Source organism: Pteropus medius, unplaced genomic scaffold (genome assembly GCF_902729225.1).
Source record: "Pteropus medius unplaced genomic scaffold, Ma_sr-lr_union100, whole genome shotgun sequence".
NCBI lineage: Eukaryota > Metazoa > Chordata > Mammalia > Chiroptera > Pteropodidae > Pteropus > Pteropus medius.
Genome location: NW_024349803.1, coordinates 2,760,297 through 2,774,058, shown reverse-complemented (window position 1 = coordinate 2,774,058; position 13,762 = coordinate 2,760,297). Strand labels below are relative to the sequence as shown.

Here is a 13,762-nt window from a genome sequence, read left to right as displayed (position 1 = left end):
TACATTAACTTGTAATATCATTTATCTATGTATTCATCACCTACCTATAGGAATTAAAAGTCCCATCAGAATCTAAAGTAGAATTTGTTCTTCTTCCATTTTTATTTGAATCTCCTGGAAAAAAAAATTAAAAAACACTGAAATAATGGAGATTATAAAACTGATTATTTTAGTTGAAAAGCTACTGTCTGACAGCTCTATGCAGTATATTGAGTCAAAAAGCATATATCTCCTTATCTCTCCCCCAAATGTCTTTTGTAATCAGAGCCCTTTAGGCCAAAATTTTATTTTGATGCTAAAATATAAACCAAAATCACTGCTCCTAATTTTTAGGAATTTGGATAGAAATACTACCAAAGTAATTGCTAACGGAAATAAATGAAGTACAGTACAGACATTTTCTTCTTATGAGTCACCGACAAACCAAAATTTATAAACAATTGAATCACAGACTAATGTTCATAAACAAAAAGAATCTTTTTGTTAGAGGCCAAGTCACCCATCATGGCCACAGGGTATAGTCAAAGAAGGCAGGCAGAGGGCAGACCTGGAATGTTTCCCAGCCCCCAGTGCTCTAACGAAGTACTATCTAGGGGTCAGTTAGGGAGAAAGGTAAAACAGAAAGCAGACTTGGGAGAGACCAATCAAAAACGCAGTCCAGTGAGCTCTGCATACACCTAACACTGTTCCCAAAACTTTAGGTTTTAACGGTGGGCAAAAGTTCAGCAGTTTAAAAAATGAAAAAAATTACATCAAAAAGTATTGCTCCCTCACTTGGTAATATCAAACATTCAGGGGAAAAAAACTGTCACAAAAAACTGGCAGATTCATAAATTCGGATTTAGAAAAAATTCATACCTATCAGTTTAACAATTATACAATAAAAATAAAATTTTGAAAGAAGTTAAAAAGTTCTTACCAATGCTACAATATAAAATACATATTCTTATTGACAGAAATTTAATTTTAATACTTTAAATTTTACAATATACACTTCGAAGTACAGTTTTATGAAACCATAGTATACTACTATAAAACATTATTTATTCTTAGAAACAAATTAAAGAGATTACTATCCGATTACATTTTATACACTTAATTCCTGTCATGTAACTTAAAAACACTAGGTTACATTCATTTTTATGATTTTTAAAGCCAAATAATTGAATGATATATCTAATTTTAAATTTATACTTTTAATCCACTTTGAACAACCTAAGGTGCCACTGGAGATCATCACAGTGGTCTGGGTAAGTCAAATAGTAATTACAGAGCTTTCACTTTAAAGATAAGATTATTTTTAATTATTGAGTATAGTACTTAAAATACCATACTTATATAATTATGCTACTCATTAAATGATTATTGAAAGCTGAAATGTAATTTTAATGACAGCTACCTATTTTTCTTTGCACATTTTATAGTTGACAGATTAGTCAAAAATGTTGGTTCTCTTCAATTTCTTTGCAGCTGCACCTAAGTGTTTAGGAGGACGAGAGCTGGACTGAGCCCACGTACTGAACTTTTAACTCTACTCTTTTTTTGAAAATGTACTTTCAGCTTTTTTTAATTAAACAAAAATCCTAAAACAGATTACAGCATTTGAAAATGTTGACGATTATTACAGAAGGAAATAATCCGAAAACACTTAAATGTTTAAGATTAATCTAGTTGGGTATATTTTAATTCTTTGAAAACACGGGTACCATAAGATTACTCACTCAACATATTTCATTTTCTTTAAAAAAATTAATGGTATTACAATAAATAAAAAAAATTAAGGGAGATTAGTCTCTGTCTTGCTAAATGAAAATTTCCTACAACACATGTTATTTAACAGCTTGCAGACATTTCCTGTGAAACACTCCATAATCAGCATAGAATAAGTACTATATCATATATTAAAGATATAAGCCTTCTTTCTCTTTAAAACGAAAGATTATGATTACTTAAATACATAAAATCTTACCAATAGAATATTTCTTGCCTTCTGCTGAAAATTATCAGATCAAATGTAATATCATTCAAATAATTAAGAGACTTTTGTTTTTTTTAAACAACTAGGTTTTGTCATAATATATTACAAGAGTGTTCTTCATTTTATACCTGTTTTGAAATGCATATATCACATTAAATGTAACTTTCAAAGGATGGTAGTAAGGGAAAAAAGCAGTTTTTCTTTCTCAAACACATACCAAATAAGGAGTACAATTGTTTCTCTAAACAATATCAGAGAAAATATTCAGAGTTTGCTACACGAGGAAAAGGCAATAAAGTTTTGAAGCAGGAAAGATTGCTTTGTTCCTTCAATTCTCTAGTTGAAATTAATTATAGCAAATGTTTATGAAAACATCTGTTCCTTACAGTTATAAATTCTTAATTTTAGTATGGACGATTCCAGACTCTTATTTTGGAAGAAAATTGTCTTACAATTGAAAGGTTTACAAAAAAAATAGAATTTATAATTCTGAAAATTGTATACAGAGTGTGCTATCTCCTGTAGAGGCTCTCATTCGTATGAAACATTTAGAGGGGCTTAAAACTGGTAAATAGGAAAAATAAAAAAAATAGAAAGGCTCATCTTTCACTTTTAAGCTGTTATACAATAAAAACATATCAGTAACACAAGAAACAACAAATAAGAATTAAAAGCAAGTATCATTTCACTATCAATTTAATTTGGAGCTAAGTATAATAAACTAACTATTAATTTTATCAGGGATTGTATTAAGCCTAATATTAATAATCATGGGAAGGTATGTGTAGTGTTCCCCCAAAAAAACAACAGAGGGTGCAAGAGAGTTTAATATGATGTTTTTAGTTGCTGTTCTGATTCTTGAACTAAGTTACCAGGTAGCAGTAATTGTAACAAGGATGCATAGGCTATTTTCAGCATTAAGGTTCTCTTTTCTCCTTTTATCTCTCTTTCTTCCTCTCACTCTCTCTCCCTGCCACTCTCTACTTCCCTCCCTTCCTTTCTCTCTCTCTCTCCCCACTCCCTCCTTCCCTCCTTCCTCTCTCTCACACATACACACAAAACACACACATTATTAAAGGAATCTTACACAAAGACCTTTAAACGATCAAATAAACAAATACTTAAATGTGATTTAAGATAACAGACTTTCTTTCACCTCCTTGAAAGATAATTTAATAGAGTAATACAGTTGTAATTTTAAAGGTATTTCAATATTCAATGTAAACTAACCAATAAAATAATGTGGATGTATTTACTGAGTAAATTTCAAATAAATGCATAAATTACATATAATATATAACACACATATTTTGCTACTATACATGGAGTACAGAATTGTTCAACATTATATATTTATAGACAGTTCATCAATTACTTGTGACCATTAAAGTCTGAAATTTACATAACACATTCATTTTTCATTAGTTGGTAAGTAACTTTGTAAAATGAGTTCATAACATTCACAAAATAAGTTGGTTGATTCGAAAAAACTGCTTGTAATTATATTGTTTTATATGAGGGTACAAAGAGCATAGTATTTTATTTTCCACTAGTAATTTCTAATATACTGGTATCTAACTTATTAAGCCAATAATACATATAATGGTGACTTAAATTTCAAAACAGGAAAATCGAATTCTGGACTCCATTTTTGCTTTTACTACAGTCATGTTTAGCTAAGGTCATTTATAGTATCTATCTGTGCACTGCTGAGATCACACTAAAAGAAGGTTTACAATAGATTTCCATAGTGCTTTTTATGTACAAACATCTGCTTCATGAAGGGAGAACCGGAGATTTTAAGTTATGTTAGGTTAAAAAAGAACCAGAATAATGCTATGATAAGCACATGTACTCATTTGTGTCTTCAGTTTATATCTTAAAAAAAAAAAAAGAAAAATCAAATTTTAAGTCTCACGTCACACACTAGGTATGATTTTTGAAAAGTATTACATAAAAAAGAACAGGTTTATCTCTGAATTGTTAGAGAAATGTCACCAAGTGTGTGTACTGAATATTTAACAGTAAGGGAGGAAAAAAATATCTGGTTCAAACTTACTGAAAACGAAGCGGTAGGTAAACACGTTTTAGTTGTGATAGGATAAGATGTCATAAATGTTAATGTAAAGACCTAAAACCTCTTGTGTCTTTTAAATTAATTAGCATTACTACTGAAATGTTTTAGTTACATTTAAAATCCCACTTAAAGTAATGATTCAAAAAATATCTCTGAATTAAGTATATTCATATGATGATAAACAGTGAAGGCAAAGCATAATAACTCAGAGTTATCTATGAAGACAATAGCCACACTAAGAATATCACCACATTTCAGGAACCAGGTAAACAACAGCCTCTCTAGGCAAATTATTTATGCTAAAATCCAGGACCTCCCGGTAGACCTAAAAGCCAGGGCGCCAGTAAATACAGAAAATTTGTGTATTTAGTAATTTTCTTGATTATTGTTAATTTATCTGCAGTCTAATGATTTAATGGCCATATTTAGTTCTCTATGTAATATTTTCAAATTATTTTTTAGATAATGAAAATTCAGATGTAAAACTGGGATACACAGGAGCTATTCGAAGTAAGTAAAATTTCAAGTGGACAATGTTAATTTAAGTAGATAGAGTTTTTGTTATTCCTATTGAATCATTAATGGAATTCTTTAAAAAGAAAGCAAAGTGACAACAACAGAGTGGTGGAATATACAACTCTAGATTCTCATACTCCAACAGAAACACTAAAAACAACTTTAAAACCACTCTGGAAAACAGTCAAAGATTTACAAAAATCAAATGAACAATGAATCAAGAAAGACAGATTGAAAGCTTGTGGCATTTTTACCTGTTCTTGCCCTATCCCCATCTCCACCCAGTACAGCCACTGTCTTGAAGAGAAAAGCCAATTCCCAGAGTGCAGAACCTAGAGGTTCCACAGGGAGCAGAACAGACCATATTTGCAAATTACTGGGCAAATGTGTTCTAACTTGAAGGACTGACACACGATGCTCGTGTCTTCAAAAAAGGTGGTGGGCATTGCTTTTCAACACACTGCAAGCCAAAGTAAAGCCAGCAGATACAAAAGACTAGGGCAAAAGAGTACAAGTGCAACATAAAATTGACCACCAAAGGCCTGGTGAGAGTTTCTTTAGGAAATTAGGACATTCAAGAATATCTAGGTATAAAGGGGAAAGTAGAAGGCCATGAACATGCCCAGGGCAAGGTGCATGATCAGAAAGAAACAGTGTTAAAAATATAAAAAACAGCAAACCCTGCTGAAGGGGAGAATCTGCTATCAAGAGATACCAAATTATAATGTTAAAATATCCAAAAAAAAAAAAAAATTGCAAAGGATAAAAGAAACAGGAAGCATGGTTCATCAAAGGAAGAAAAATAAATTGACAGAAACTAACCCCGAGGAATTTAAAAATTAGATTTACTAGACAAAGATTTTAAAACAATTTCTTAAATGAAGCTCAAAGAGCAAAAAGAAAACATAAATAAAGAAGGAAAGGAAATCAGGTAAACAAAGAATGAACAAAATAAGAATATCAATAATAAGATGGAAATAATAAAAGGAAAAAATTTCTGGAGCTGAAAAATACAATAGCTGAAATAAAAAATTCACTAGAGGGGTTCAACAACAAGTGTGAGCAAGCAGGAGACAGAAAAAGCATTGAGCTATGCCAGCTCTGTACATTACCCTAATGTGACCAGTAACATGTACTGATTACTGGGGGGAAGATGTGGATTGGAGATGACAAGCAGAATACTACTATTGGCCTATGTGGTCCTCAAAAGCACCTTCCTACAAAAAAGTTGCACAGTGCCAATGCTGTAATTTAGAGAGTTACAAAACACATTTATACTAAGCAGATAAACAACAAAATAGATTTTGGGAAGAGCTTCCTCAAAAGTAAATGCATTGACAAAGAATATTTGAAAATTATTTCTTTAAATTTAAAAAAAGAATATTAAGTCCAAGGATAATTATTATGTAATTTGCCCTTTGCTAAATATTTTTTCTTACTAATAACAATTTGGTTTAACTGACATTCGACTGACATTTTTAGTTTTGCTACTAGTCTTAAAAAAGTTTTAATGAAATATCCGCACCTGCACCCCCTATATATACACACAAATAGCTTTTCATAGAATCTTAGGGAATTCCAATCTTGACATTAAATTATCTGTTCAGGGCCTAAATAAATACATATAACAAAAGTAACATACATATTATTTGCTAAAGAAAATAAGAACAGATCTGGTATCAAAGTCCTATTTTATTTTCTATAAATTTTTCAAAGAGTAACTGTAAAATATTTATATTAATTATTTTTCTTCAATGTATAAAAATATATTTTTCCACAAAACAGATTCCTTTGGGTGCTTCCCATTTTCACTATGTGTTACAATCAGTGCTAGATTCTTTAAGACTGATTTATGATCTAGTAGACAAGACCTCATAAAATGGAGAGATAGCCATTAACCCCAAGTACTTAACTTTAGATAGTTAATATGAAATATCTCCCTTTTAGGTATGAAAAATAAAGTGGGAACTATTTGAAACATAAATTACCATTCATGAAACAGGATAAGTAATCATATTTTTTGTCTTTTAAATAAAAGCTAACTGAACAAATTCTTATATCAAAAATCTATGTAAAAAAGCATAAATGAGTATTTTAACTATAAAACGGCAAAGCTCAGGTGAAGAACCAAAGGTAAATATTCTCAAACATATCTTTAGTCTTACAATTTACTAAACTAAATCACATTAAATACAGTAATCTAAAATCCTCAAATACAATATCAAAAAAATTTTAATGTTTATCATTTCCTTCAAATAAAAAAATTTCAAAAACACTTGAATTGAGCCATAAAAATGTCTTTTTGCAAATTATTTTTCTTATGACATTAAAGAATTGTACTGAAATCTGATTTTCAAAGAAAGAATCTAAATCCATAAATTCATTTCTATTCACCATTTTATGATAAAGTATAATTATTTATTAGTGGAGGTGATTTTTTAAACCTGATAATAAATAGAAATATGTAAAAAAAGTAATGACTCTTCCTTTAAACTTGCAAGGAAATGTGCAATATACAAAATTCAACTATACTTTTAGAATATAAAAAAATAGCATTCATAGTAGTTATGAGCCCTAACTAAGATTCTGATTCACACTCCTAGTCATGTACCTGGATCATGTGATAGCTCTTCTACTTTTTTTATTCTTTCAACAATCATGTGTTGAGCCCCTTCTATATTTTAGTGTTGGTGATATAGTGGTTGTAAGTAAAAGCTCAAAATCCATCTCAGTCATCCCTGATTTTGTTGAAAGTTTAGCAGAAGAGATGTACTACGACAACTTTGAAAAATTTTTTTAAGTTACACACCCTACTGTACAAACACACATGAGAGAGGAGAGGTCACTAACCAAATAAAGGGATGAAGAGTACTCTACTAGAGATATGCATGTACTAGGACTTCGTGAAAGTCATCTTAAACATTTTAAGTAGAAACAGAACATGCTAAGGTTTGAAGCTTTTAAAAGATAATCTGAAATGAAATTCAAGGTGAAGCAATTTGAGGGTGGTTGTAGGAAGCTCTTACACTACAAGGTAAAAAATAATAGAATAGCCATCCATATTGATGACACTATTTTCATACCATCTTAATTATGACAATTTACCATTTTTAAAGCTCATTTATATTATTTATTGAGATCTACTGTGTGCCAGGCACTGTTTGAGTACCTGGAAGTACTACGGTGAACAAAACAAAGTGAAGTCAGGGAGGGAGGGTCAGGCAGAGAAACATAAGAAAATAAATTCGTAACAGGTAAGTTCAGATAATTATAAGAGCTGTAAAGAAAATATAGCAGAATAATGTGACATCGAGCGACTGGGGAAGGGTGCTCTCTGCAGGGAGAAGTAATATCTGATCTGTGATTCTAGTAACAAGAAAAAAATTAACCATTTAAACATCTATGGCAAAGGGCACAACATGCAAAGGCCCTAGAGCAGAAGCTGGCTTTCGGTAGGCGGGGAGGCCAATGTGGCTAGAAGGCTAGGAGTAGAGAGTACTAGAAAATGAGGTCTATGGGACAAAGAGGGGCCAGGCCATAAACTTGGAGTTTTATAGGAAGATGTTTAGATTTTACAAGTACAATGAAAAGTCATGGTAAAGTTTTAAAATGATAAAAAAAAGATTATTGATTTCATGTTTAGAAAAGATCATTCTAGCTATATGAAGATTAGATTGAAGGGAGTGGGGGCAAAATGGAAGCTAAGAGATCAGCTAGGACCTGGTTCCCAGGATAGTCCAATAAAATGGGCAGAGACAACTGCATACTTACTTAATTCTAAGATAGCCCAAATGAGGATTTGAAGTCCTCTGAAATAATCTAAAAAGGATTTTCATGGCAGAAAACTAATAAATGTATTACTAAATACCATCCTAAAATGGTATTTCCATATGCAATAATTTTAATTTCACTGTTAATAATTTTATTTTTATAAACTGCTTTCTACATAGATCAGAAATGCATTTGGTTTTTTAAGACTAATATCTGAATCACAAAAAAATAAATAAATAAATAGAAGAAACAGTAAAACATTATGGATTACTAGTAGGATTTCTAATCTCATCCAACATGGAGCATCACTGTAAGCCTATCTCATCCACTGATTACAACTAAAAACTGGGCAAAGTGCAAAAAACAACTTCTTGAGGACTCTAAAAAGTAAATAATAGCAAGCATATTAAACAAGATATGTGGTGATGAGTTTTCTGAGGGTTTTTTTTTCCCTCTTGTAACTCCCAGCTTTGAGCTCAGGTCATGCTGAATCTGACTGAGAACTAAACAGCAGGCACAGAGAGCAAAAACTCCAATCCCATTTTCACGGAACTAAGAAGAGTCTTCTGTTCCTTTTTTCATTTCCAACCTTGCAACAAGGCCAGGCCTAACTGCAGAATTACACTGCCACAGTGGGTGGGTGGCAGCAGTAACATGGGCATGTAAAGCCCTGAGGAATAAAGCTATCTTTTTGGACAGAAAACTAGGAATAGGGGCCCCTGTAGTGCGAACAGTGAGTGGGAAATACTCATTGTTCTTTTCTTTTTCTTTCATCCGTTTGCCATGAAAGTGGCCCCATTCATGTGAAACCGTATGATAGTATGAGAGGCAAAAGCTCTCATAGAACAAGTCAGGGGTTATCTTGGAGAAGAAAGCACTGGACAAGGGGATTCTCTAATTCTGTATATGAACTGACACAAATTCTAGGTTCACCCCGAAACTATATATCTTCAAAACATACCCAAAGAAGCATAGCAAACACTTTGAGAATTGACCTATGTGTAAAGTACCACCATAGTCCCAGACTAACCCCTGAGGGTCACATGTACAGACTAAAAAAGCATAAAAAGGATATTAAAAATCGAACTGACACTGAAACCACCATCCACAGAAGGCAAAGCTGAATTGGTAGTCTGGACCGAATTGAGCTGACTGAAAAAAGAAAAGTAAAGGAGAAAGGAAAAAGAAAAAAATTCTCTAGAAGATTTAACAGAATCTAGAGTTTCAAAACAAAGTATTTAAAATTTTCAGGACATAATCTCAAATTACATGATATACCAAGAACCTGGAAAATCTGGCCAAGTGTCGCACGGCATAATATAACCAACAGATGCCGACCCTGAGAAGACCCAGATTTGCAATCAATAAAGTTTTAAAGAAGCTACTATAACTTCTCTCCTTGAAGCAACAGTGCACACTCCTGAAGTAAATGGAAAGATAGGAGTCAACGTTAAAAAAATAAAAAAAGAAACTATTAGAATCAAATGAAAAATTTTAAACTGTACAGCATCTGAAATAAAAAAAAATTCACTAGATGGGCTCCATAACATCATGGGGTTGATGTGACAAGTTAATGAACTAGGAGATAGATCAATTATTAGTTATCCAATTTGAAGAAGAAAGAAACACAAGATTAAAAAAATAAAATAAACAGAGCCTCAGAAAACTTTGAGACAATACAGACTCCTAGTAGATCTTCAAAATTCAAACCTTTTTAAAAACATCAAAATCATACTATGCAAATTATCAATATAATCTAATTATGTTCTCATTAGTAATAGTCAAACTAGGTACAGACTATATTGTATAGCTACTTCATGTTAGATGTAGCCTTGCATGCACAAGTGATACGGATAAATTCTTTTTCAATTGTTAAAAAAAAATCCTGATGTCTTGTATTAGCTTTCTGTCTTTCCCATGGACTATAACAATAACAATAGCTAAATCAAGCCAAAAGAGTAGCTATAAACAAAAAGACAATATAGAAGTATTAGTGAAGATGTGGAGAAACTAGCCTCATACATTGCTGGTAGGAGTGTAAAATAATGTAGTTACTTTGGAAAACAGTATGGCAATTTCTTCAAAAGTTATATATAAATTCACCATTTAACCCAGCAATTCTACTCTTAGGAGTCTACCCAAGGGAAATGAATACATATGTCTACTTGAAGGTCTATGGTCAATGTTTACAGCAGCATTATTTATAATAGCCCCAAACTGAAAACAATACAAATATCCACCAACCATTGAATAATCTAATAAACTGTGGTACATTTATACAATGGCATACTATTCAACAATACAAAAGGAACAAAATACTGATACATGCTAAAACATGGCTGAACCTCAAAGCATTATGTTAAGTGAAATAAGCCAGACACGATCATATGTAATGCCCTTTTTATCCCTAATAACAATCGTTTTGAAGCCTACTTAGTCTGATATTAATAGTTACTCCAGCTCTCTTTTGTTTAATGTTTTCATGGTAATCTTTCTCCATCCATTTACTTTTGATCTGTCTACGTCATTTGTGTTAGTTTTCTATTGCTGCTATAACAAATTATGAAAAGCTTAGAAGCATAAAACACCACAGATATACTATCTTACAGTTCAGCAGGTCAGAATATTCTAACGCAGGTCTCACTGGTATGAGTCCAAGGTATGAGTAGGGCTATGTACTTTACTGGAGGCTCTAGGAAATAATCTGTTTCCTTGCTCACTAGGGTGTTCAAAGAACTCAGTTCCTCAGAAACTGAGGTCCCCAATTCCTTAAGGTGTGTAAGTAGAGGACAGTTCCCAGTTCCTAGAGGCCATGCACATTCCTTGCCTTCTTCTATCTTCAAAGCTATAGCAATGAGTCAAGACATCCTCACGCTTTGTATCTCTCCTGCTTCTTCTGTTGTCACTTATTTCTGATTGAGGCAGTGAAATGTACTGTGCTGTTAAGGACCCATAAGATTAGACTGGGCCCACTCAGAAAATCCATGATAATTTCCTGATCTCAACATAATTTCCTGCCATGTAAGGTAACATATTCATAGGTTCTGGAGATTAGGATGTAGAAGTATTAGGGGAGGGGTGCGTTATTCAGCCTGCCACATCTTTAATTTAAATGACTTTGCAGGCAATATATAAATGTTTCTTGTTTTTTTAAATCTTTTTTGGACAATGTCTCCCTTTTAACTGATGCGCTTAGACTATTCTTATTAATGTGCTTATTGATATAAATGAATTAAAATATAGCATCCGGCTAGCTCTCTTGTTTCTGTTCCATCTGTTCTTCATTTCTTTTTTTCTCGTTTCATGCCTTCTTTTGTGTTGAGGATATTTTATGATTCTATCTGATCATCTCTACTAAATTATTATTTATATCTCTGTATTTTTTAATGGATGATCTAGAGCAGGGGTTGACAAACCATGGCCTGTGGGCCAGCTAACTGTTTTTGTATATTAAGTTTTACCGAAACATAGCTATGTTTATTCGTTTAGGTACTAAGGCTGCTTTCACAATATGATGGAAGAGATGGGTGCAGCAACAGAGATCATTAAGCAAGCAAGCCTTAAATAAGTATTATATTGCCCTTTAAGAAAAAAGCTCCCGATCCCTGCTCTAGGCTTACAATATATATTTAATTCATCAGTGTCTACCTTCAAATAATATAGTCAAGTGTAATGTCAGAACCTGACAAGAGTATATTCCAAATTCTTCCTTCTCATCCTTTGTGCTATTGTAGTCATGTACTTTAATTTTACAAATGTATAATATATTGCTATACTTTTTACTTAAGTCGCATTTTAGAGCAATTAAAAATTAAGAAAAAAGTTATTTTATTTTACTTACATTTGTTCCACTTCCAATGCTCTTATTTTTTTTGTATAGATCCAAGTGTCTTTGTCCTATCATGTTACCTATGCCTGATAACCCTCTTTTAACATTTCTTAACATTTCTTATTGGTTTGCTAATAATAAATTTCACATGGTTTTTGCTTATTTTAAAAAGTCTTTTTTTCTTTAATTTTTGAAAGATATTTTCATTGGGTATAAAATTCTAAATTGATTTATTCTTCCTTTCAGCACATTAAAGATATCACTCCATGATCTCCTTCTACCTTGCATGATTTCTGAAGAGAAATCTGCTCTCTTACATAGTTCTATGTGTAATATTTTGTATTAGTTTTCTATTACTATTATAACAATGATAATTTTTTCTGGTTGCCTTTAAGAATTTCTTTGTCTTTTGTTTATATCAGTTTGAATATAATTTGCCTGCATTTTTAAATTATTCCATTTTCTTTGTTTTCTGTATTCTGCTTTGTGCTCTCTGAGCTTCTTGAATCTGTAGTTTAGTATCTGTTATGAATTTGGGGAAATTAACGGTCATTATTTCTTCTGTACCTCTCTTCTTCTGGGATTCCAATTACATGTACCATTCGATATTATCTTATGGTTTTTGGTTGTTCTGTTTAATTAATCTTTCTCTTTGTTTCAATTTGAGTTATTTCTATTGAAGTAGTTCTAGTTTGCTGATTTTTTTTTGTGGTAGTGGGGGGTGTCTGTCAATTCTACTTATGATCTTGTCATAGGCATTCTCTATTTCTGTTACTGTGTTTTACATTTCCAGGATATCCATTCAATCTGTTGATATAAGTTTCATCTCTCTGCTGAAATTAACCATCTGATCTTGCATGTTGTCCAGCTTTTCCACTACTGTCTTTAGCATATTATACATAGTTATTTAAAAATTCCATGTGGGATAGTTACAATATTTGTGTCATAGCTGTATCTGTTTTCGATGATTGTGTTGTCCTTTTGAATGTATTTTGTTCTTGCTTTTTCATATGCTTTGTGACTTATTGAAGTTCTTACATATTACTGTCATCAAGTGTCTGATAAAGCAGAATGATAAGGTAGTTTTTATGCTTGGAAATGAGCATATGCTTCCTTCTACTAGAACTTTACCATAGGGCTTCAAGTTAATCTAAATTAGGAGTCAAGGTAGGTTTGAAATTAGCCATTGATGTGGCTACAACTCAGTGCAGCAGACTACAAATTCCTATAGTGAGACCTTGTGTTGGGGATGGAGTATTTAATGTGCCCCAATTTTTTCTTTTCTCATAACTGGTCCACACTCAATCTGAAATCTTTGTACTCAGAAAAGGTAAGTCTCTTGCAAGTTTCTTATGATTTGATACTTGTTGTTCTGGCAGCAGAAAGGGAAAAATGGGGGAGAGGATTATTTCATCTTTTGATTAAGACTTAGTCTTAGATGAGCATTGTGTCCCAAGGTCTCATGTATATGCCTTCTCAGCGTTCCTTCCTCTCTCCTGGTATAATTCTAGTTCCTGTAGATATTCCTGTCCCTTCCTTAGTGGTTGAGGTGTTTGCATGTTTGTTTGTTTGTTGGAGTATTTTGTCCCTC

The 13,762-nt window shown here is 32.2% G+C and overlaps 1 protein-coding gene across 6 annotated transcripts in view; it reads right to left on the bottom strand.

Annotated features, from left to right (window-relative positions):
- Window positions 1-13,762, bottom strand: part of TBC1D5 (TBC1 domain family member 5) — a 466,695-nt gene that overhangs the window by 234,963 nt on the left and 217,970 nt on the right. For all 6 annotated transcript variants that reach the window (XM_039837041.1, XM_039837039.1, XM_039837045.1 and 3 more), the window contains one exon: window positions 45-114. In XM_039837041.1, coding sequence (XP_039692975.1) covers window positions 45-114 — 70 coding nt within the window. The remainder of the gene's footprint in view (window positions 1-44; window positions 115-13,762) is intronic.